This window comes from Onychomys torridus, chromosome 13, assembly GCF_903995425.1.
Source record: "Onychomys torridus chromosome 13, mOncTor1.1, whole genome shotgun sequence".
Lineage (NCBI taxonomy): Eukaryota > Metazoa > Chordata > Mammalia > Rodentia > Cricetidae > Onychomys > Onychomys torridus.
In genome coordinates this window covers 52,333,817-52,360,234 of record NC_050455.1, presented here as the reverse complement: position 1 = coordinate 52,360,234, position 26,418 = coordinate 52,333,817, and the positions used below count along the sequence as shown (strand labels likewise).

The 26,418-nt window shown below is 40.2% G+C and overlaps 1 protein-coding gene across 2 annotated transcripts in view; it reads right to left on the bottom strand.

Annotated features, from left to right (window-relative positions):
• Nucleotides 1-2,267: 2,267 nt before the first annotated feature.
• Nucleotides 2,268-26,418, bottom strand: part of Wdr7 (WD repeat domain 7) — a 284,884-nt gene continuing 260,733 nt past the window's right edge. For both annotated transcript variants that reach the window (XM_036204543.1, XM_036204544.1), the window contains 2 exons: nucleotides 10,798-10,902; nucleotides 2,268-4,897 (listed from right to left, as the gene is read on the bottom strand). In XM_036204543.1, coding sequence (XP_036060436.1) covers nucleotides 4,694-4,897; nucleotides 10,798-10,902 — 309 coding nt within the window. In that variant the 3' untranslated portion in view covers nucleotides 2,268-4,693. The remainder of the gene's footprint in view (nucleotides 4,898-10,797; nucleotides 10,903-26,418) is intronic.

Sequence of the window (26,418 nt, the reverse complement as noted above, 5' to 3'; positions counted from 1 at the left end):
CCAACTGTTATAGGCTGGGCTCTTTGGGATGTAAACTGAGAGAAGTGGGAAGTGGGAGAGGAGGGGAGGAAGGAGGAAGGAGGGAGAGAACACCGAATATAGAAAGTTTATAGTGTCATGTTCCTTGGCATCAAGGCTGAAGGGGAGGAATGTAGGTTGAGCAAAGGGAGCGGTTTAGGTGTGATGCAGTCAATGAAGGCTCCAGCTAACCTCCAGGGCGCTCCTGGAGCTGTGAGGGCCTGTGTTTTTACAATTCTTCACATCTAAAAGTTTTGGTGAGAAGCAAGGCCATCCATAGCACCTGGCAAAGAGGCTGGTGAACAGGATCAGAATCTTGAGCTCTATCATGTTCAGAGCTATCCTAGAGTGAAGATACCAGAGGGGATGTCCAGAGTGAAGACAGAAGCAAAATATGACAACAGATAATCCAGCACTTTCCAAAAGGCGGGGCCAATCACATTTATTCATGCTCAATAAATTCTAAATGTCTACTAAAAGTGTTCACTTATATTTATGGAACACTTAGTGGATATTGCTTTTTAACAGTGTTTACTTGATATTGTAGATTGCAAACCAGGCATGGTACTGCAGGCTTTCTCTGGGGATTCCCAGATTATCCAGAAGTCTTGGCTATTGGCGTTCTTACTTTGAAATAACCAGACTGAACATCTCCATCCAGCATTTATCTCCTCAGAGAAGAGTGGCATTTACTAATGAAAGGAAAGGCAGGTAAATTGAGGCTGTATTTCAGTAATCTTTTCAGGAAGCTTGATGAGAATCAGCTATAAGCACTACCCTATACTTAGGATTCTTCTATCCTTCTGCACTTGTCTGGAAGGTCTGGCAACATATGTCTCCCTTGCCTTCTTACCTATAGGAAAATAATCCATATTTGTTCATGCATGTATGTAAACATAGAATAGGCCCAAATCTTGTTGGCCATAATTCCTTTTTTTCCCCCACCAAGGTGAAAAGCCTCTCATTTAGAAAGGTTCTAATTAGGATCCCCAAGCGATATGTTTACCAGTATTTGGGAAACTAGAAACCATTTTAGCTCTAAAGGTGTGTGAACTCTTTTCCTATGCAAAAGGTTGAATCAAATGAGAAGACAAGTCTAAATCTCAAACTGAAAAATGCTATGGAAATACGCAATGGGAATACTTGTCATCATTCTATATTCAGAGTTTTGGCTCTCCAAGACCAAAGAGATGACACTGTCAAATACCCAGTGGTGCTCTCAGATCATCTAAATAACAATTACCAACACAAGCCCTTCAAGTCTCTTTTTAGTTTGTAAACAGCAAAAAGAACTGGAACATCTAATTTTTGAAATTCTTCTGGCTTCTCTGTTTGACCTTTGGTATTTGTATGTATTGACGATCTCTAAACCCTTGCACAAAAAACACCTTGAAGTGTCAAGCTTTAAAAATGAGTCTTTTCTCTTTCTCCTGTGCAGCTTGTATTATCTTGGCCTTGTCAAAATATATTCTCTAGTTAGAGGGTGGAAATATTTCCCTCCTGGCTCTGAAGTATTGATTTTCTCCAACACTCAGTTCTGTCAGTCAGGCACAGGGGTGAAAGGTGAAAGTTCACCCAGCATTGCTTGTCTTTACCTTCCTATTAATGTCATGCCCTTTCCACATTTGATCAGTTTATGTGATCACCAACCACACAGAGCTGTTACTGCTCTTATTGTCCTACAAGGACACATTTAAGGTATTGTCGTCTAATTCCTGGGGATGATTATGCTGTTATACATGACTGACTAGAGTCAAGCTGCTCTGTGATAGCAGGGGGAGAAAAGTACAGTCATTATTTACTTGTAGTGCTCTGTGAGTGACCAGAATTTTTGTTATTCTTACTTCAGCGATTCAAGTTCAACTTCAAACTGAATATTAAATGAAATGAATTTAATGATCACAGTCTGGTTCCCAGGCAGCTAACCCTGGTCGTGAGGTCTGACAAGGTTCAATTTGGTGGAAAGTCTATCTGTTCAGGTGCAAGCCGGGCTGGAGGTAAAGCAACATGCATACAATTGCCCTGCCCAAGCCACAGAGGGCGCTGTTGAGTTTCTCCATCTGGTCTCAAGCTTCTGACTGTGGGTAAGGGCCTTCACCACAGCTCTACTGTCCTTGGAGAACAAAGCTGCCTTTCCTGCACTGCTCTCCAGTGAAATGGAAAGCTAGAAACATGAGGGCTAGAGGAACATATGGTTTCAACATAGAATGTTTAAGAGGGACCACAGTAAAAACAGGATAAAAGCAATCTTCAGTACAATTCAGTTTTATTTAACACAAGTATGTACACATCAATTTTAAACACATATAGTCTATTAAAGGGAGTCATCTAGAAACGTCTTAGGAGACAGACATTTTAATTCATTCACTATATGCAGTTCAAACATGACAGTATTTTCATACAGGTGTCACATCATGTCACCTTTTGCTTGTAAATTACCAATGAAGCCACACAGGTCTGTATACTTATAAGGACAGGTCCAAATGCTGTGTCAACAAAGTCAATGAACACTACAGGTATACACTGGAGTGACAATACAAAGTTTACCTCAGTGTTGAGGAAGCTAAGTTAAGATGAAGCTGGGGACTATGGTTGTCAAAACAGTCAAGGACAGCATTGTGTTTATGAGAATGTTAGCGATTCTTCTAGCATGAAGTTTTATATGCGCAGTTTTACAGTCCTTGTGCCCTTCTGACTATACACACTGGGCATAGAAGGACTGGCCCGGACCTAAAAGCTGAGATCTGTCCTTGTACCCTCACTGCTTTGTAGCCATCTCTATGATAGACACCACCTGTGGCTGCTGTCCAGCCCTGCATCACTTTCCTAAGGTATGGAACACATTTGCTTCAAAAAATGTCTAAGGTGTGTGTTTGACCCGTCATTCCAAATGGTTTAACTCCTCCCTCTAAAGTTCCCCAAGCAAACCTGTGCTTGGCAGACAGCAGTCTCTTGAGCCTGCTGCACATTTCCCCATCTCCATCAAATATATCAGCTTGTTCACCTAAGTCTGCACAGCACAGTTCTTGATATCCTTCTTGGAAGCTACATATATAGTCATTATAAATACAATATACATGCATGTGGAATAAATTCACTTTTGAAAGAGCCCCAAAATGGAAAACCAAGGGACAGTATAGAGCTGCCACCAATGAAAATAACATACGTGGGTAGGCAAGGCATTCTGAGGATGTTAGCTTCTTCACACATTCTTTGAAGTACTGTAAACTATGAATTTATTCACAGACCTTGATCCTACTTTTCTACATATGACACAAACACTGACAATCTATGAGTTTAAGACTAAATGCTCTCATTATCATTTTAGTTCCTCTGTTAGTATTACATATTTTCTCTGAATTCAATAACTTACTCCTTTCCTATTTTTGCATTTAATAAACAATCTGGTGTAATTAACCAATCAACCAACAAACAAATCAACCCCCTGCTGCTAATATATATCAAATTTTTAGGAACAACTCATACAAAATACTGCACTATGGGTTTTGTCTTCTCTTACAATAAGACCAACATAATTCAACACAAGAAGAAAGTGGAGTTAGAGCTTGTGTTGAGCACAGTGAACGTTTTCACTGTAGTGTCGATGCAGATCAACTGGCAATTCTTTGAGTTTCTCTGTACATTCTGAGCAATGTGTCTCCATGGTTCTTAGATTATAGGGTGTTTACTTAAAGGAAATGCCTTCCTCGTGTTCTTTCATTGGTTAGGATTTGGAAAGCTAGGTTGAAATGGCCACTTGTAAGTGATATTGCCATACCCAGGAGAACTGCAGGTTGTGACGTTCCTGAGGAGGAGGCCCTTTCTGAACAGAGGAATCTATAGTGACATATAGGAGACTCTCCCCACTGTACAAATATGCTATGCTTCCAAACTTGGTTCTTGGTTGAGAGTCCCCTTAGAAGGTTAGTGATAGTCACCACATGGTGAGGAGGGATGATTCATATTTTAAACTATGAAATATTCTAACATCTAAGCAGGAAATGAGCATTTTAGAAAGCAAGCTATCTGGAAAACTATTTTCTAAAAGAAAAAAATACATATGTATTTTCATATTTTCTCATTATCTCAAATAGGGATCGGTGTTACTGAGAAGGTAGTGGCCAAATTCCAGGAAATTGAGTAACTGGAATTGAGTAACTGCCTATCACCTGGTAGTAGGAAAAACTCAATGTAAACATGGAAGAGGTTTGGTAAACAGGAGTAAGTTTGGGAAATCCAAAGGGAAGTAATTTCAATAATGAGGACTCTGCATCGCCCCAGAATCCAGGTCAGGGCTGAGCTTCCAGGGCTGACAATGAGGATCAGGGCTGGGATGCAATCACAGTGGTTATTGATTTTCAGGCGTTTGTTACATCAAGCAACAAGAGCATCTCCAGGAACCACCACCTCTCCCCTCCTATCTCTGCAGGGGAAACCCACCTAGTGACAGAATGGCCACATCATGTTGAGTGGTGTGTGAGCCTTGAAAATCGATAGGCTGCCCGTGGTGAGTCTGCCCCCAAGAAGCATGCACAAGTGACACAGACCTGGCCATGCCCCTGGATATCATTGAGGAGGGCAGGTAGCATACAAAAGTCCAGTACGAGTAAGGACAGAGCAGCATCAGCTTAGACAATACAGAATTCACAGGCAGCCAGAGCAGCAGACAGCAGTGTTAGACCAGGAAGCGGTGCTCCTTCCCGTCATGGGCCATAAGGATAACATTCCGGTTGGAAGTCCAGATGAGGCGGGCCAGCCTAAGGGCGTTGTGGGAGCCAGGGGATGCTGGCTGCACGGGAGGGACCTGGTAGGTCTTAATGCAGCGCAACTGAGGTGCCGAGTTCAGCATGCCAATGCTTCCCAGGAGGGATGTGTTCATCTGTAGGAACAGGGGACACACATATCACTTAGAATCCTTCCTTCTTCCTCCAAAGAGAGTGGCTTATTTCTTCTACCCACTCTCTCTGCCTGAATGATAATTCACACGTGGCTTTGAGTTATTCTAACTCTAAATGGCTCCTCTCAGTAGATTTCAAATTGGGATGATGCCATTTATGTGAACACATAAACCTTGGGAAATTTGACTTGGTGAGTAGAACCTGACAGCAGAGTCCACTGATCTTGAGGAAAGAAGCTAAATTAAGGCTGCTAATAAATCAGTTCAATTAAACAATACTTGGTTTATAATTAGTTGAGGAAAGTGAAGTACAACCAAGCTGTAGGCAGAGTAGAAGCTGACTGGGCTATGCCCTAAGCTCCATGCCCATCATCAACCACTATTATTCCCATCTGCCTTTTCAAAAGCTCTGGAAAATAGTCTGTGTATGTGTGCATGTACTTCATGTGTGTGTATGCATGTGGTTGGAGGTCAGAGGTACATGTCAGGTGTCTGCAATGACTGTCCATCTTATATATTGGGGCAACATCTCTCCCTGTACTTGGGCCTTATAAATTCAGCTTGTCTAGCTAACCCACTTGCCCAGGGGATTCCCTCCCCACTTTATCTGCTTAAGTGCGATGTCAGGGGGGCTACCACACCTGCCCAGCATATATGTGGGTGCAGGGGATCCAAACTCAGTCCCTCAGTGCTTTACTTACTCAGAATCGTCTCAGCCCTCAGCTTCTCCTTATTTTCACCCCACCACTCTACTACCCTACTAAGGACAATATGTTTTTCATGCTTTATTGACAACATCTTTTTACCACTTTGCTATTTTTGACTTTTTGAGACTTTTTCTGGGTTTGATTAAAAATGTGATTTTTCTTAATCCTTTCACAAAAATGAAAACAATATAAAAATTATAGATCATGAACAACTATGTAATTAGATTAAGGTGTTGAATACCAAATGGTGGTTGTCGAAGTGGGCTGGTTTGGGAGCCACTGAATTTGAAGGTTACTTGAAGTTTTAAATATTACTTAAACAACTTCAATATGCATTATTTGTGCTATCATAAATCACAGAGAGAGGATTCTGAAAACTGGAAAGAAGCCTTGGAAATAATCTTCTTCCTCCAAACTAATATTCACTTCCTATTCCTCTGGTGAATAAAGCTTCATCTACATGGATCACATGCTGGCTGTGTGGGCAAAACATGCCTATCATGACCCAGCTGCACCAGTGGTTAAAGTCCTAGCAGGTCTGAGGACCTTTCAGCTGTGTTACTGTGATACCATGCTCAGAATTTGGATCAGTGCAAAATAGAAGCCATTCCTTTCCCAGCCCTTCTCAGGAGCAGGACGGTGTCAGAGGGCGTAAATCATGGCATCTCTAGCAGGGTGCGTACAGGCTCCACTGACATTTTCACAATTTAAATCATCTTGAGTAATAACCCTTTTAAGATGACTAATGTTACTGATTTTCCTGCATTAATAATAGTGCCGACCACAACAGAAGAGGTGAAAAAAATCACTAGTGTACAGGGTCACATTTTAAACCAAATGTATGGTCATCGTTAACTCTTTCTGCTGAAGTTCAGTTCAAGACAAGCAGTACCTCACCTGTCATCCTCCCAAGGTATCTTTCCTGATTTCCTTTGCTCTTTTTCTTACAAAAATTCACACTAGATAAAAAACTAAGCCTTACTGCCTATGGAGGCTCCCTACTATCTAAAATGTCAGTAACAATGGTGAACTCGCTTTGCTAGTATCACATCTACAAAACCTAGCAGTATATAATTAGTCCTCTTATAACACAGATCCAATTGACCTACGAAATTGTTGGTTTAAATTAACTGCCATTAACAGGTGTGCTGTACTTTAAAAAATATGACTTCTCAGTTGATAAAGAGCTAGAAAGTATTTTTCATTCCTTATGCATTTGCTACGAAAATATGTATGAAGCTTGATTTCTGCTGGTGGCTGAGGATGCAAAGGGCATATGGTAGGCTTGGATCTGTCTCAATGTAGCCACTACAAGAAATGAACCGAGAGCTAAAGGATGAGAGTGTCTTGTAGAAGTGCCACAGACAGGCAAATTTTATGAAAAAGCCATCACTAGGTATGGGTTCCGGTAAGGTGAGTCTTCCCTATTCTGCTCAATGCTTCCACTGAGTAGACTTCCAACCGAAAACAGGGTCTGCCGAGTTTTTGAAAGCACACACTGATAGAGGTGTGGAGACAAAGACCCACACACTCATTAGATTCATCTCTCTACTACCATCCTTCCTACAAGCATTCAAATGAGGACTGGCTGTTTCCAGAGTGGAGGTCAGTTCTCACTGAAAGAGTAAACTATTCTGCTCGTCAATGTTTTTTTTTTTTTTTTAAATTCATTGATATCTGCCTATAAATTATGCTAAACTCAAGGAAACTTTTGAATGAAAGCTACACAGAATTACAAAATTTAGCAATATTAAGCATTTTTCATATTAGACTATTATAAATATGATATTTTAAATAAAAGTATAAAAAAGAAAAAAATTCTTGAAACCTTACTTCCTTGTGATAATCGGTGTCATTTTGATAAACAACCTTTGAACCTCCCAACTAACTCATACACCCTCCATACATATGTACAATGTATGCATACACACAAACCACACATGCACACACAATCACATGCACACTTCAACACCTGGCACTCATATGCCAATTGTACAAACAATGATATATACACACACTTACACACTATGCATGTATGTGCACTCTTAATCAAGCACCCTGTACTCATGTGCATACTATATGCACATACTACACACACATATCACATGCACATTTAAACATCATGCATTCACGTGCACACTGCATGCGCACACACACACACACACATGCACACACACGCGCGCGCACACACGGACACACACACACACACGCGCGCGCACACACGCAGATCTAAGAAACAGGCTCACATTAAAAAGTACTTTTACAATCTGCTCTTTCAATTCAACAACATGTTAAGGAAATCATCATGATAATGACTATAGATTTACACTACTGTTTTTGAATGGCTGAGTTATGTTCCACTGTATGATGGAGTAAATATAAAGAAACCAGTATCTATGTAATTTATCAACATTTTTGAAAAACAAGATTTATTTGTTAGGTGGCATTGGTAATATCTGCATGAGAGAATTAAGGATGTTTTTCATTACTAAACTCTCCTCCTTGGAATATCAAATAGATATACTGAAGTGAAATATTCAAATTGTAGGAATATGGTTTGTTGCAACCAGATCACTCTATTTAACAGTTAATTATATAAAGTACCAAAATCCAACACTGGCTTCTCCCTTTTCTTCAGAAATATGCATCACAACACTAGTTATGTGGAGATTATTTTCTGAACATTAAAACACACATAGACATAATTCATCAAAACAGAAAGTGTTTTAATGCCTTCCCCAAAGTAAGTAATGCTGCATACAAACCTTTTACTGAGTCTCACTTGAGTAATTACCCATCCAATATTTCTCATTAACACTCATTTCTCAACAAAGATTTTATAGTTGATAGTCTTAGTAAGGCTCTGTATTAATAAGACTTCATTAAGTTTTCAAAATATATTATAGTACACTTCCTGGAATGATCAAAAGTCTTCTCAGACACCATTAGAACTGAGCAGCGTGGATCTCTGTCAGGGGAGCCACAGTAGAGTCACCCATTGCACTTAGACTAAAGCCACTATAACTCAGGAAGAGCTGTCGTCGTCGTCTTTTCTTGGACAGCCAGGATCATCTTTTTCCATGCTTTCCAGTTAAATTTGGAGACTGGCTGAGGCACAACTCAAGCCATGGAGGAGTTGGCCACACCGTCCATTCTGATGCTGTTTTAGAGGAAGCAAGGACCTGGGAGTGGCTATACTGCCCAGTGCGCTGGCACATGCGGATGGCACCAGGCAGCCTTTGGAGCAGAGGAACTTGTGGAGCCATGTTCACAGGCTCAGATATCCTTGAAAAACCCAGAAATGTCAGCAAGCCAGCAGAGAGGGGCTGGAAAGGATTTGGAAACAGACCATCTAGTTTATGGTCTTGGCTTTCAAAATAAGAAAGGACACATACTACCCACAATTCTACCCATGTGGATAGGAACAGAAAATGTTTCAAGAAAGTGATGAACAAATATATTCAAATAGAACCTTAACGATATAGACAAGGGTAAGAATAAAACTTATCACTCAACAAATTCAAGAAAGTACTGAAAAGCTGTCAAATTGGGTTTATCTTTTATATAACACTGTATGTTTTTAGTTGAACAAAAGTTGGACCAAAACCAAAAACAAACAAACAAAAACAGAGGCTTGGTTTGTTCTTTATAAAAAGGCAAACATGGGAAAAGCTAGTCCCCTTGAGAACTAGGCCCTCAATCCCTGTATCTCCAGTATGGCCAGAACCTAGTACCTGGACATGTAGGCAATGTGTACCCATCTAAGACTCCAGAAAAACAGGAACTAAAGGAAAATTTGTATGAAAGTCCAGGTGACATAATGTCACAGAGCTCACTGGGCCAAATGTGAGTAGGAAAAAACCATGATCAGGCAAGCTCTTGGAAGGACCCGTGTTCTAAGCCCATTCGTGAGAAAATATCAGTCCTGTGATTGTTCAAAGTCAAAAATGAAGACTGAGTGAGATCTCTGATTGATGGAGTTTAATTTTAGTTAATTAAGGTGCTGGAGACACAATGAAAAAACCTGGAAGGCTAAATTAGATTAAAAAGTAGGAAAAGGTCTTGACAGATTTGAAAGTGTCACATTTCAGTAGGATGTTGCTAATTAAACAATTTATTGTATTCATTTTACATCCTATTAGCTATTGATTTTGTTTTTAAACCATCATCAGGTTGTGTTGAAGCTGTCTCAAAACTTGAAATTCTTTTTCAGCTTTTAAAGCAATATGCTGGTGTTACAAAGCGTATTTGCATCCTCCAAAAATGAAGTTACCATCAAAATTTTGGAATACTGCTGAGTGGGGATTTCTTGGTAATATTTTTCTAATTATCAGGACTAAAGAGAGTTAAAAAGAAAAAGTGATGGTAATTAGTAGTCTCCTACAAAAATTAGTTACTCAAAATTAGCATTTAGTTTAATCAAAGTTACATATATATTTCCATAAAATACCAGATGAAGATACTCTAGTTTTTAAAAAATGTTTTGCATAGTTTAGAAATTCAGAACATTATGTGAGTACCAGGCCTGGTAGTTCATGCCTATAATCTCAGCACTTGAGAGGTGGGAGGCAAGCTTGGGTTATTAAGAAGATCATTTCAAAAAGAAAAAAATAGAAAGAAAGAAAAAAATAGAAAGAAACAAAACAAAAACTGAACTAACAAAAAACAAAACTAAACAAACAACCTTCCACCAAAACAAAAACATGACACAAAAAACAGGAGACAAGGAACATGCATAAAATCCTAGGAAAATACCCAGTGTCCTGTGCTCCACTAGAGTAGATCCAAAGATGTTGTTAGTGGCTTGAGTATGGCTTTGCATGGATTCCTATCCAGCCCAGCCTCCCCTGTGTTCTTCCTCTACCTCTCATGGCTCTACCCTGATGTCCCTTGCTCTGGAAGGCTTGCCATCATCTCATTCTCAGATTCTCCATACTGTCTTTGCTTGTGTGTTTACCTGCGTTTCCTTTAGAGTGAAGTCCCGGGAAGGCAGGCGTGCTTCTCAGCCAGATTGCTAACTGTATTCTCAGCATCCTGCACACTGACGCTGAGCACATAATCAGCCATCTCAACACTTGACATTTGTGTAAGGGAGGAGGAAGGGCACAAAGGAAGGTTGGCAGATATGCCTGACACCAAAGCACATCATGTGGCACATATTTAAGACCTGCTTACCTGCCAGAAAGAAATGTGGCTGTCAGTGTTTGAGTAGGTGGCAAGATAACGCCCATCAGGAGCAAAGGACACTGCAGTGATTGGTCCCTTGTGTCCATGGATTGTCTGAAATGAAATTAATAGGTCATTAGTGATATTCATTCCACAGAACTCTTACAAGTACTTCTGTGAATGTACTCATTGTTGAACAGATGGTATGATAGATATTTGATACTGCAAACTGCAATGTTCTTTATTTATAAAATCAGGTTATAAAAGTGAAGGAAAGTAAAAAATTCTTCATTTATGTAAGGAGATTAATCTTGTTCTGAGGAGTGGGTCTGTCTTCCAGTTTGAAAGGCATTATGAGCCCAAAGAGAAAGTGCATATGAGTGGATAAATCAGAGCTTTAATGGCTATACTTGGTTGTCAACCTGACTGCATTGGGGATGGCTGGGTATAACTGAGACAGAATTTTTTTAATTGAATCTTTTGAAGTGGGAAGATACATCGTTAGTCTAGCTCTTGCGAGGTGGGAAGATTAACTTTAATCTGGACTATACCTTCTGCTAGCAGCCTACATGAAGGACATGGAAGGAGAAAGCTTGCTCTCTTTAGCTCCCTGCTGTCACTCACAAGTCCATTTACGACTGGTAGCAGAGTCCACTTCTTCAGCACTCTGGTGGACACTGCAGACCAGCTGAGACATTCAACTCATGGACTGAACAACTGCTGGATTCTTGGACCTTCTGTTGGTAGACAGCTATTGTTGAATGACTTGCTGTATCACAGCCTGTAAGCCCCTCTAATAAATCCCCTTTACGTAGAGATAAGAGATTTATTCTATTAGTTCTGTCCCTCTAGCGAACTCCAACTAATATAAAAGGCAAAAAAAATTTTACCCAAATTACCCAGGAACTTGCCTATCTGAAGGGAAAACCAATCAAACCTGTATTATAATCTCTGAAAGAAGTTAAAGACTAATTTCAATTCCTTAATAATTATACAATTTTCATGTTTTATCCTTGATTTTACACCAATAACACTATGCTTACCTGCATACAGCTGCAATTAGTAAGCATATATACCTGCTTGCACTCAAGGTATGGGCACATATAAATCAAACACTATTAAAAACATGTTAGCAGGGACAGTCTTGAACCTTTGCCAATAGCTATCATTGACTTAACAATGAATAATGAAAAGGAAGCTGTATTTTAGAGTAGGTCTCTGATAAAAGGTCTTTACTAATAAAACAATACACTCATCCAATGATATTAATAATTACTGAAAATACTCCATGCTAAGAAAATTGGCATAATACTGTAACCTAACCCACATACAGCTGTTAAGCACCATGTCTCCACTATGTTAGTTAACACCCAGAGTCCTATGTCTTTAATGCAGTTGAGAAATGAGTCTCAGTGAGCACAGACTTGTGATTTCATTTGGGTCATACATGTTATAGGTTTTTATAAGAATTTTTACATAATAGATACCCGAAAACTCTAATGAGAAAGACTAGGGAGGACAGAGACATGAGCCAAACACATTCTTAATGTCCTCTGCTATCTTCTTTCCTGTCATTTGATTTGATGGCAAATCAAGTACTCAAAGAAAGAATGTTATTCTGGTAATACAGACCTGGGTTTAAACAGCAGAAGGCACGGGAGCTGAGTCAGGCTGTCTGGGTTTGCATTCAACTCACTACTTAGTCACTGTGGAACCAGGGTCACATTATTTAACCTCAGAGTATCAATATCTATAACATAAGGATGATGATGTTTATAGTGATTATATGTGTGTCAAAGAGCTTTGTGAAAATTAAATGAGCTAATATACATGTTGTAACCTGCACATAATAAAAACTCAGCAAATATTATTGACATTTTCTGTTACGCTTGCTTACCTAGGAATGACCACACAAATCTAACAATCACATAACTCAATTGTTTACTGTTTTTTAATAGGCTCTCACCCACAGATTCAAAACCATTTATGCCCAAATCAGTTTCACTTGGCATCCTAGATTGCTTAGAAACAGACTTCAGACTGCCATCATTTAACAAAGACAAGTGGGAGCTATCCATGGTGCTGGCAACAAGTGTGCTAATAAAGCAATGGGTACTTGTGCTGAATAGCTAGTGAAGGAAACCAGAGTAATCAAACATCAACTATTCTAGAATGAAAATTATTCTAGGCAGGAGAAAAATCTTTAAGAAAATGTCTACTACCACTTACTAGATCAGCCTAAAGAACTCAATGGGAAAGCACTTTCATTTTTAAAAATTAGTATTCAGTTCTGGAAAGTCATAACTACAATCACCTTACGTCCTTTAGGCCAATCTGAATCCTGCCCTCCTTTTTTTTTTGTTTAAGACAACTGATTGGGGAGACCTTTGTTTATAACAGAGGATAATCAAAACCTATTATTATTATTATTATTATTATTATTATTAATAGTAGTATAGTAGTAGTAGTAGTAGTACTGTGGATTGAATCCAGGGCTTTAAACATGATGCAAGCAACCTAGCACAATCCCAGCCCTGGACTCTAGGTGTATTTTGTGTGACCTTCAAACTGTTTGAAAAGGTTTGTGCCTGTATTTCTAACTTACCACATCTCATATAAACTGAGCTACTGGAGAGATGGATCTGGCTCACACAAGGACACTTCAGCTTAGACATTTGCTCTTCACTATGTAGGACTGACACAAGAGCAGGCATATGGGCCAGACAAGCTCTCCTATAGAATCTAGCCTTTCCATTGCAAATATCTGATCCAAAACAGTTCCCCGCATCCCCAGATCTGAGCAGACTACTTATTTTTCTAAGAACACACTGGCCCTTCTTGAAAGCCTCAGAGTCCTGAGTGGAAGCAGAGCAAGCATGTTCTGGACAGTGGCCCTCTGAATATCCACACAGAATCAAGATCTCTTTCTGATTAGCATTCTCAGTTACCAACGAGTCACCCACAGGACTTCACATCCAACAGTCAGGTAGCACACTCTCTTGTGAAAGTCAGCCATGCTAAATACAGAAAACCAGACACCAGGCCCACATCTACCCCATGCAGGATATGTCTGGTCAGTTCATCCTACATCTCCCATTTTTAGAAACTAGTGTTCAGAAGATCAACATGAAAAACACCTCCACATCAGGAGACATGGCTTCTTGTTAGGTGCTATCTCTAGTAGTTGCTGTAAATAAGTTAAATCAGGAAAATAGTTTGTTTACTAGACACATTTCTTTTTATGGTATACCAGTTATTACATAATCCAATGGTATTTCCTTTACTGCCAGGAAGCTCTGAACTAAATTTATGCTCAGTCTGTGTCTAGTAATAAATACTGCCTACACATTCAGCTCATCTTTGTTCTGTTTTCATCTGAGTGGTTTAAGTCCACACATACACCGAGTTTGAATCTAAATTCTTTGAAGTATGTTTTGGACAAACTCGGTTAGCCTTTAGAGCAGGTGAAAACACATGCAAGCAGGCACCCACACACACCCATGAATGCATGTGCACACACACACAAACACACACGTGTGATAAAATGTTGCTGGGTTCCCCACAGAAATGCCTCTAAAGCAACATAAGGAAGCTCCAGGAACATGACTGTGGCTGTCACATGGATCTCTTGTGGATGAGGAAATATGACTGGGGCAGGGCAGTGCTCTGTAATCCAGTGTGGTATAGCTACTAAGTTCATCATTGCCTCAGCCCTGGAGGTGCCTTGGCCCCCACTATAGTGAAATGTTGCCATTGTCATTTGTTCAGATTCTCTGGACTTGAAGACTTGTGCAGACATCACTTGAACTGACTTAAAACTCAACCCCCACATTGCATTTGACACCAGCTGTGGATGATCTCACAGAACTTGAAAGTGACTTGTGAGGTAGCAAACCCAGTCTCAGATGCTAAACCCTAAAGGCCATTTTCAAAACAACAAGTGTCAAAAAGTAGTTTGATTGCCTTTTTATGGGCAAATGGGTATCAGTGTCTTGTTATGCATCTTTTTTGGTCAGAGATATTTTGGTATTGAAAAGACAGAGATGAAAAGAAATTAAAGACTTCCTAGAATTCAATGAAAATGAATGCACAACATACCCAAACGTATAAGACACCATGAAAGCGGTGCTAAGAGGAAAGTTCACAGCACTACATAACAAGACATTGATAACCATTTGGTGCTGGCATAACTGGATGGTGGCATCTACAAGAATGCAAACAGATCCATATCTATTGCCCTGCACAAAACTCAAGTCCAAGGGATCAAAGACCTCAATATAAATTCAGTTACACTGAACTTGATAGAAGAGAAAGTGGAAGTAGCCTTGAACACATTGGCACAAGAGAACTACTTCCTGAATATAACACCAGTAGCATAGGCACTGAGATCAACAATTAATAAATGGGACCTTCTGAAACTTCTGTAAGGCAAAGGACACGGTCAATAAGACAAAAAGACAGCCTATAGAATGGGAAAAGATCTTCACCAACTCTACATCTGACAGAGAGCTGATCTCCAGAATGTTCAAAGAACTCAAGAAGCTACACATCAAAATACCAAATAATTCGATTTTTAAAATAGGGTCTAGATTTAAGCAGAGAAGTCTCAACAGAAGAATCTCAAATGGCTGAGATGCACTTAAAAATTGTTCAACATCCTTAACTATCAGGGAAATTCAAATCAAAATGGCTCTGAGATACCATCTTATACCTGTCAGAATGGCTAAGATAAAAAAACGCTAATGATGAGGATGTAGAGTAAGGGGAACACTCTTCCACTGCTGGTGGGAATGCAAACTTGTACAGCCACTTTGGAAATCAGTATGGCAATTTCTCAGAAAATTGGGAATCAATCTACTTCAAGACCCAGAGATACCATTCTTGGGCATATACCCAAAGGATGCTCAATCATACCACAAGGACACTTGCTCAGCTATGTTCATAGCAGCATTATTCATAATAACCAGAACCTGGAAATAATCTAGATGCCCCTCAACAAAAGAATGGATAAAAAAAAAAGTAGTACATTTATACAATGGAGTTTTTACTCAGTGGTTAAAAAAGAATGACCTCATGAAATTTGCAGACAAATGGATGGAACTAGAAAAAAAATCATTCTGAGTGAGGTAACCCAGACTAAGAAAGACAAACATGGTATGCAATCACTCATAAGTGGATATATAAAGATGTAAAGCAAAGAATAACCAGTCTACAACCCACAGCCCCAGAGAAGCTAGGTAACTAGGAAGACCCTAAGAGGGACACACATGAATTGCCCTGGAAAGAGAAATAGTTGAGATCTCCTGGGTAAACGGGGTGGGTGGTGGGGTGGTGGGATGGGGGTAGAGGGGAGCAGATGGGGGGTGAGAATATGAGGGATTAGGATGATCAAGTTGGGGGAGGGATGGAGAGGAAGAGCAATGAAAGAGATATCTTGATGGGGGGGCATTATGGGGTTAGGAAGAATCCCAGGAATTCACTAGGATGAGTCCAGCTAAGACTCCTAGCAATAGTGGAGAGGGTGCCTGAACTGGCCTTCTCCTGCAATCAGATTGGTGACTACCCTAATTGTCATCATAGAACCTTCATCTGGTAACTGAGGAAAGCAGTTGCAGAGATCTACAACCAAGCATTGGGCTGAACTTCTGGAATCCTGTTGAAGAAAGGGAGAAGGAATTGTACAAGCCAGGGAAACCTCCAGAGACAGCTGACCAGAGCATGTGGGAGCGCATGGACTCTAGACTGACAGCTAGGGAGCCTGCATGGTACCAACCTAGGTCCTCTGCATGTGGGTGACACTTGTACAGCTTGGTCTGTTTGTGGGGCCCCTAGCAATGGGATCAGGACCTGTACCTGGAACATGAACTGGCTTTTTGGAACCTATTTCCTATGGTTGGATGCCTCACTAAGCCTTGATGCAGGGGGAGAAGGTTGGACCTCTGCCTCAACTTGATATACCATGCTTTGTTGACTCCCAGAGGAGGCCTTACCCTTTCTGAATGGAGATGGAGGAGGAGTGGATGGGGGAGGGGTCAGAAGGTAGGTGGGGGAGGGAACAGAAGGAGAAGAGGGAGGGGAAACTGTGATTGGTATGTAAAGAAAATTTAAAAAACTTGAAAAAAGAGACAGAGATGAGATGAAGTAAATAATGTAATTTGGAAGTGCTAGGAAGAATAAGAGAAATTCTACAATTATCCCTGGCCAGAGACAGAATACTAGACTATTAAACACTCCAAACCATTGCCCAATGAAAGAAAAAGATGTGAGGGACAGGATTAATAGCAAGAAGTACTTAGTTATATTGTATCTAGCAATAAGTATTTCCTAACCACTTCTCTCACTATGGTTCTGTTCTCATCTATGTGGTTGAGGCCCAAACAAAATATTAGTCACTTGAAAATTTATAAAAGTAGGTAGAATTTTGCTATCATAAATATCATATGCAAAATGTTTACAAAGATTTACCATGTATTTGCAAACAATAAACAAACATGCAAAAAGAAAAATAAAAAGAACATGGCCTGCACTTCACAGCACCACGGTCTTGGGCACTGAGAGAGAGAGGCAGCTACCTTAAGAGCAGCATGGTTGAATCTGGAGTAATGAGGCAGATATAGTTTGAAGGCATGCGAACTCTGTTCCCAGTTGGCTGTGCGTATCCACAGAAAACCAGTTCTGCCTTCCGTTTAGACATAAGCACTACAGCAAGCAGACAGGGCAAACATCCACCTTAAGTTTCATAAGCACAAGCATGCAAGATGCCTGGAGTTAGGAAATGCCTGAACAAAGTGTTCACTGGTCTACGGAGGCAAGAGATAGATCAGAGATGGCCATACTATTCAGGAAATGCCCAGGGAGTGAGTACAGAGTCCCAAACGGCAAGACCTAGCAATATGGACATTATCTTGGTACTGATACCATTTAAGGATGGCCCCCAATGCCAGGGTGGGTCAAACTCTGGTCACTCTGTATGGTTTCTCTTAGACACCCATATTCACAGCAGACAAATCAGAAATGGGCGCAGAAACAGAGTACCCAGTATATGATTTGCATGTCTTTCCAGGGTCCCAACACAGGAAGTCACAGATTTCATGGCAGGCTGGCAAGAAAGCAGAGAGGAAACAAAGACATAACTCTGATCAACAACAGCCTTGCTTGCTGGGCAAAGAAAAGGCTCATTCAAACATCGCCAATTCAGATGAGTTTAAAAGTAAAGACTGAATTATATCCAAGGAAAAGCATTCCCTGGTTTTTGTTTTTTGTGTTTTTGTTTTTTTGTTGTTGTTGTTGTTTTTGTTTTGTTTTTGTTTTGTTTTTTCCCAAACTACTACTTTGGGAAAATTTCAGCAGCTATTTAAGAGTCATCTGTTCAAGGAAACAAAGCTTGGCAAGTCACTAAGATAGACACAAACAAACATAAATCCATTAAACAGTGGATCATCTCACTATGGTTGCTCACAAGGCTTAGATTATATCATCATCAAACAGTGGCTCATTTAACTGTGGCCAGTCACAAGGCTCAAGGGGACTGACTAAATTATCACTGCATAAAGCTGCTCAAGTGTTCCTGTGCAAGCATCTTAGGACCTTAGGATGCTTCCAAAAGGTTACCTTTGAAATTTCAGCAATGAAGCCTATTTTTACTGACAGTGTATAACCCTAATTGTATCTTAATCTTGAACTTTATCAGTATCCACAGTTATGATGTTTTATAATAGTAAATGAATAATAAATGCAAGACTTTCCTAGTGTAATTCTAAAAAGAAAACAGCCATACTATTAGAAGTTAGAAAAGATAATAAGGAACTGGAATGAATTTGACTATTTGCATGTATGCATACATAAATATTTGATTCTTTGCATGTATGCATACATATATATTTGATTCTTTGCATGTATGCATACATATATATTTGACTCTTCACTTTTTTATTAAATATATTTATTTACTAGAATTTTTTTCATTTTACATACCAACCCCAGTTCCCCCTCCCTCCCCTCCTCCCGCCTCCTCACCTCCCTCCCACTCTGCCCCCATCCACTCCTCAGAGTGGGTAAGACCTCCCATGGTAGTCAACAGTGTCTGGCATACCAAGTTGAAGGAGAGCCTAGCCCCTCCCCATTGTATCAAGGCTCAGCAAGGTATCCCACCACAGGGAGTGGGCTCCAAAAAGCCTGGGATAAGTCCTGGTCCTGCTGCCAGGGACCCCACAAACAGATCAAGCCACACAACTGTCACCCACATTCAGTGGGTCTAGTTCGGTCCCATGCAGGTTCCCGAGCTGTCGACTCTTCACTTTAAATGTGCAGATTCTTTTACTAATGACCATACTCACTATTTCTGTTCTGCTGTAATTTTCACCAATTCATGGAATTATAACTATAATCAATAAAGGACACACTGGGTACTTTGTTATTACTTCTAGCCATATACTGTATATTTAATCAGCATTCACTATAGATTTCTCAGAAAGATTCCCTTCAATGAAAAGTGAATTAACCTCTCCCCCCATTACTGAGATTAACTATAGAGGAAGGTGTATTTAATGTTCTTAGAGAAGGTATGCTTAAACCTTTGTATTTTTATTTATTTTATTAAGAATTTTTTAAATTCATTTTATATATCAACCACAGATCCCCCTCTCTTCCTTCCTCCGTGCCCCCAGCCTTCCCCCCCAACCCATCCCCCATTCCCTCTTCTGACAAGGTAAGGCCTCCCATGGGCAGTCAGGAGAGCCTGGTACATTCAGTTGAGGCAGGTTCAAGCCCCTCCCCCTGTATCAAGGCTGTGCAAGGTGTCCCCCCCTATAGGTAGTGGGCTTCAAAAAGCCAGCTCATGCACCAGGGATGGATCCTGATCCTACTGCCAAGGGAGCCCCTTAGGTAGATCAAGCCACACAACTGTCTTGCTTATGCAGAGGACGTAGTCCAGTCCCATGGAGGCTCTGCAGCTGTTGGTCTGAAGCTCATGAGTTCCTACTAGCTTGGTTTGAACCTTTGTATCTTTAATACAATCATATTGTCTAATGATGGGAAAACTGAAACCTGAAGTTCTGAGCGATGCCTCATTCATTACAAAGGGAAAGCATCAACACTCAGACTGATTCTCACTATTCCTAAGCTGGTGGAATATTATCCCCCACAGAAAAAAAATCAAAAGGCTATACTGCTTATGTCATAAGGATTATCAGTATGTAGATATTGAAACTCTATTTAATTCATCAATGTCAGTTAGTTTATCCCCAAATGACATATAAATCACTGTTAGTAACTGCACATGGCCAAAGTGCTACAGCTTTTTTTTTTTTTTTTAAAGGAATAGAGCCCATTTACTTGGCTTCTATCTTATAATAAAACTTACATTAGCTCACTTTGTTATATTTATCCTTAAGTAGATTTCCATTAAGATGTTAGAATGATATGAAATATATTTGTCTTGTCCTCAAATGTATATTCATTTCAATAAGACAGTGATAGAAAATAATTCAATTTATTGATTAGTTCAACTTGTTCTGTTAGGGAGATGCCATAGCAGGTTGACTCTCATTCCAGACTTGGCATAATAGGAATAAAAAGCAACATCTCAGCCTTCCTTCAGAGAAGAAGTGAGAGACAGAACAAGGGACATCTCCAGGCGTTATCAAGCTGGTGGGAGTCAATGTGGCATGTGCAGAGAAGAGTAACTACCTTGACCTTCCAGGTCTTCCCCTGAAATCTAAGCTAACATCAGGGAGAGACTCTTTTACTTTCTCCTACATACAACTTTGGTAGATATTAAATGATGAGATTACTGTAAGACTAAATAGGAAAACTTTGTAATTTTCTGGTTATAAATTAATGTGTGTGTGTGTGTGTGTGTGTGTGTGTGTGTGTGTAGGGAGAAAGGGAAGGAGAGAGAGAGAGAGAGAGAGAGAGAGAGAGAGAGAGAGAGAGAGAGAGAGAGAGAGAGAGAGATGCTGAAGCGCAGAGGGATAGCAAGACTGAAGAGCATTGTATGCAGAAGGTGCTATTCTCCCCTTTGGAGGGTGCTGGCTATAAAACCTCCAGAATGGCTAGGATCTGTGGATTAGAGGTTGCTGTGATGATTAGGGAGGAGGATGGCAAATCAGGAAGACAGCAGGAGCATGTGCTGTGAACCCACACTGAGGGAACCTCTCTTAAACTCAATAAGGAGTTACTACTTACATGTCTTTAAAAGTACAGAAGACATTGCTATCCAAGCCATCATATTCTCCATACGATTCAGACATCAAAATAACTAAAATACTAATTCCTAGACATTTTGCTATGTTTGGAGATTTGAAAAATCATGTAATGACATGGTTTATTCATTTATTGAGTGTGGTGTGTGTGAGTATGTGCATGTGTGGAACTGACATCGGGTTCCTTTGTCAATTTTCTCCATCTTATTTTTTAAAACATGTTCTCTCACTGCATCTGGCATGCACTGTTTGGGGACACTGGCTAGTCAACAAGCTTCAGGGGTGCACCAGTCTGCCTCTCTGGCACTGGGGTTCCAAAGTACAGCTCTGGGGCTAGCTAGCTTTCTATGTGTGGGCTGGGTATCTGAGCTCAGAACCTCATACTGTCATGGCAAGCACTTTTCCCAAGTAACCCATCTCCTCAGGCCCCATAGCCCAGTTCTAGATGGTCGTATTTGTGCAGGTATAGCTAATTTTTCAATAAAACATGGCAAATAATTCGACCTCACTGACAGTTATAAAGAGTAGAGTGCTAGCAAACATACTAAACCCAGGAGTGCGGGGTAGGTTAAGTGTGGCTGGCCCCATACGCTTACACAGGGTGGCACTGCTAGGTGTGGCTTTGTTGGAGGAAGTGTGTCACTGGGGAGGGGGGGGACAGACAGACCACTCCCTGCTGCTAGCACCATATAGCCAGCATGTCTGCCTGCATGCTGCCATGTCTCGCCATGATGATTATGGACTGCACCTCTGAAAATATAAGCCACCCCAATTAAATGTTTTCCTTTATAAGAGTTGCAGTGGTCATGGTGTCTCTTCACAGCAATACAGACCTAAGAAAAGTGCTTCTTAAGGATATAGGGAAAAAACACAAGCATATTACTTTCTATATTTTTAGTGTATACCTTATTCCAATCATGCAGAAGTCTTGGCACAGGTGTGTAGCATATTCTTAGAAAGCATGAAGTGATTAATGGGTTTGATTCTCAACAAACACAAAAAGAAAAAAAAATAAAACACATACCAGTCTTTAACACGAAAATGGTTCTGTTTTGGAATTCTGCTTATAAAACTTTTCACAGACTTTAAACAAACAAACACACACAGAAGGGTAAATTCCCAAGGTCTGGCTGTGTTCAAGTTTTGCTTCTATGACCACTTCAGTACTTTTGCACAAGTTCACCTCACCAGTGTCTCATCAATGGTTATCATTTCTTTGATGCCAAATTTAGACAGTGGTAAGATGAAGTTCTAGTAAAAATGTACATTTTATTTACATAAATAAGATACAGTAATGTACCTCCCCATGGGAGGCCTTACCTTCTTGTAGGAGGGAATGGGGGAGGGTTGGGAGGGGAAGGCTGGAGGAGCGGAAGGAGAGAAGAGGGGGATCTTTGGTATGTAAAATGAATAAAAAAATTTCTTAATAAAAAAAAAAGAAAAAAGATACAGTAATGGCTGACATTTTAAAAAGTAGGCTCCTTAAACCGATTCCTGGAACCGAACTGCACTACAACTTTTGGTAGCAGGAAATTCAAGGACAATGGTGAGTGGCCTTGACCACAGTGTTGGAGATACATTTGTCACTGGCATGCCATGCTGGCGGCAGTCAATATGTGTCTCTCATTTGTAAGGTGCTCTCCTGCTGGGACTCCCTCATTAGAATTTGCTTTCACTTCCTGAGCAATGACAATGAGAAAAGGAGGCACTTTCTTTCTTGACCAAACTTAATCCAGAAAAAATGAGATGACAGCTGCAGCCATTCAAGTGTTACCGATGACGTTTTACATGTGTTTGTTATGTACCTGAAGTACCTTATCACTAACTGTGAGAGTAACAAGTAGCTCACTTTACACTACTTCAACAGTGGGAAGACACGTTTCAGAGACACAGAATAGTGTTTTGCCTATGACTTAAAGTACCCCATTCATTCCATTAAATAACTATGATAAAGGACACCGGTAAACTTTTGCTTCAGATTCACACTGTAGAGCATCCTGGATGCTTTAGAAAGAATACCCATCTAAAGCCTGAGTCCGGGAATGACGGACTTAGCTAGGTTCTTTTCTACGAGAAGATCAGTGCAGTCACAAGCTTGGTTATTTAATTTCTGACCCAGTAATTTGTAGTGCTGGTCTGAGATAACTCAGTGCACAGTACATTATTACAAAAACTGGGAAACTATTATAAAATACTAAACTCCTTTCTACTTAAAAAACAGCGAAAGCCCAAAGAACAAGAAGTCAGAGAGACGACTGTCCCCGCAGCCCTGCTGCCTGCAGTCAGCCTGCACAAAGTCCTGCTCCAACGTACACAAGCCCGTCTCTCCAGTCAAGTTCAAATCTGGGACTCTAGGCACAAGTTTAGTAGAACAAAGTGGCTGTAGGTTCATAGATGGATGCAAACACGCCGAGTTAAAGACTCCAGCACCCCCCCTGTGCCCCCCCCCACTCCCTCATGTGATGGTGACAGAACTGAATGCACTGATATTATGCACCCAGCTATAATTCATAACCGGTAAACTGAGTACAGTATATTATAATATCCCCTGAAAGCAGTTACACACATGCATGTACAGGAAAATACATTAGAAAAGAGTAAGTTGTGTGACGCTTCTGTTGCTACTGCCTGGAAGTATTGAGAAATGGACTCACGAAAGGCTAGCTACTTAGAGCAAGAGGCTAAAAGGCTGCTTTGTGGAATGCATTTTCTAGTTTTCAACAGGCCTCAATGGACAGTGCTCCCATCGCGTCCCTTGGGGAACCTTAACCACAACTTACCATCCTCAGCCAGGAAGCCTTTCCTGTAAACCGTCTCCAAGTGCGCTTTTCCTAGAACTGTGGTCTATCACTCTGTAGTAGATCTGCACATGTCACAACGGACATTTCTTCCTTTTCAATACGCCATACATTTCTGCTCAATATACAATACTGCCTATTGATCCAGGACTGGTTGGCCACAAGACTCTCAGCCTTTTTGTTTTCCAGCTCTAAATCTAAAACTATTGTCTGCTCGTATTTCTAAAGCATTTAAACAAGTTCCAGAATCTGCAAGTTCAAACTTCTATGCATGACACACCAGAAATGTATTATGATCTCTATTAAATAAACAGCACGGTGACAGGATGAACCATAAAATTTTCTCTGAAGGAAACCTCTAGATACTCTCTAAAACAACCAATTTTTTTTTTTTTTTTTTTTTTGAGAAAAAAAACTAAACCACACAGCTCGAGCCTACAGTGTACTGTGAGTTCTAGAAGGGCCTTTTTTGTTTCTGCATGCTTGTGAACAGTGGTTTGGTGAGGTATGGCTATATGAGCTTTCCGATTCTCAACAAGCCAATCCTCTTCTAAAACAAGAAGTTTACAAAATCACCCAAAAATAACAGGAACAGGACCTGGGAGGAAAATCCAATCTGCCTATAGGAGAATACAGCATTACTTTTAATTAATGCAACATTCAATAGTAGGGCTTGAAAATAAAAATGAATATTCAATAAGGAATAAAACCAGAATTTTTCCATCATTCTTAATCAATACCTTCCTTATTAAGAAAAATATCAAAAGAGATTCTACAAGATCAGTGAAATCAGATACAAAAAATGCACCATTATTATTTAGTAAGCCTTTTCTTCCCCATGGTCACTGAATAATTCTGTTTTATGACCGTCTTTTAAAAATATAAATGTAATTCTGGTTAAACACAAATACTAATACATCTCTGAACTATTTCAGAGAGGAAAGAATTACCTAGTCAGGATTTTAGTTTAAGGACATCCATCTTAAACCTTCCTGCACATGCCCAGACCCCGCCTCCGTGGCTACCAGGCCAGTTTTCTGGTGTCCAGCACCTCTCTACTGTGAGATGAGAGCGCACGAATTTGTCACAGTCAATTTTGCCTGAGAGACACCTGAAATATAGATGAATTCTGCCAATGGTGGAGAGAGAGCAGCTCACAGGGGTCAGAAGAAAACAGAATTCCCTTCAGTTCCCAGGACTGCCGTATTTAACAAAGCCGTGACATGACCTCCTCTCTTAGAAAGCGGCTAGCTTCTTCCCTAACTGGTATCTGCTAGTTCGTTCTTTTCTTTCTTTCTTCCTTCCCTTTCTCTCCCTCCCTCTCCCTTCCCCCCCTCCCCCTCCCTGCCCTTCCTTCCTTCCTTCCTTCCTTCCTTCCTTCCTTCCTTCCTTCCTTCCTTCCTGTGTATATGTGTATGCACACATATGTAGGTCAGAGGACACTGTGTCTTTTTCTCCCCCCACCCCTGCCTTATTTCCTCAAGACAAGGTCTCTTATTCAATATAGAATAAGGCTGGTGGAGATCCTCTTATCCAAGGAAAGGTGGATAATCCTGCCCGTCCCAGCCTGGGATTACAGGTGTGTATGGCACTTCCAGCTTTTGATGTGGGTGCTGGAGATTTGAACTCAGACCCTCACACTTGCACACGCCATCGAGACATCTCCCCGGCCCGGCCCCTGTCTCTTCACTTCATTCCTCTATTTTACTTGCCATCCTTCTTTCTATTCCTCTGGCCTAGTTTAACTTATTGCATGACATGTTGGTAGAAGCATTAACTTGTTATAGTTATGTTAGTTATATTGTTCCTTGATTGCTTTTTTCCTACTATAATAGGACTGTCTCTTCTTGACTTTCCCTAGGAAGTCTTTCCTGCCTGGTTCTACCCTATTTTTTTCCTGATCTTTTTTTTTTTTTTTCTTTTTCCTGAGCCATTTTCTTAGACATCTTTCAAGGTCTTCGGTAGCTAATATTAATGGAGCTGCTGATCCCATAGAGAAGCAGTGAAAAGAGCTTTTCCTTCCCGTTCTCATTTTTTTTCATCACTTCAGAGTAAGTGTCTTAAGCATCCTATAGTTTCTCTTTTGTCCAAACCTTCATTTAGCACATAATCTATTATTATCATTTTAGATAAATTGTTTCTTAAGGTTTATTTGTTAAGTGAAGTATTTATCTCTAATATAACTACTCAAGAATTACTTTTTTGTATTTCTGTGCTAAAAACACCTTTCCTGCAATCCTAAAGTCTCCACTGGGTTTAGTCTCCTCTATGAAAAAGCAAGTTTGGAAGATGTGGAACTCATTATTTTTTAGGAAGTTTCAAATCAAGTTAAGAATTTTGTCTTACTGAAACTTTCTGTAAATACCTTTATATGTTTCCTAAAATAAAGCCTAATGAATATTCTTAGAGATAACTTACACAGAGAACAGCTTCAAAGGCATGAGATGTATTATGCCTTCTGTATGGCACATCCTTTTCACTGCTAGTTGAGAAATCACTGCCAAATGCTTACTCTCTTCAGTTACTAAGTGCTGTAATATACTACGAAGATCTTGGAACAATAAATAAATAAGGCCTGTAATTTCTCAAATATTCAATCCTTCTAAATTTTTAAAGACATTGTCTTAATT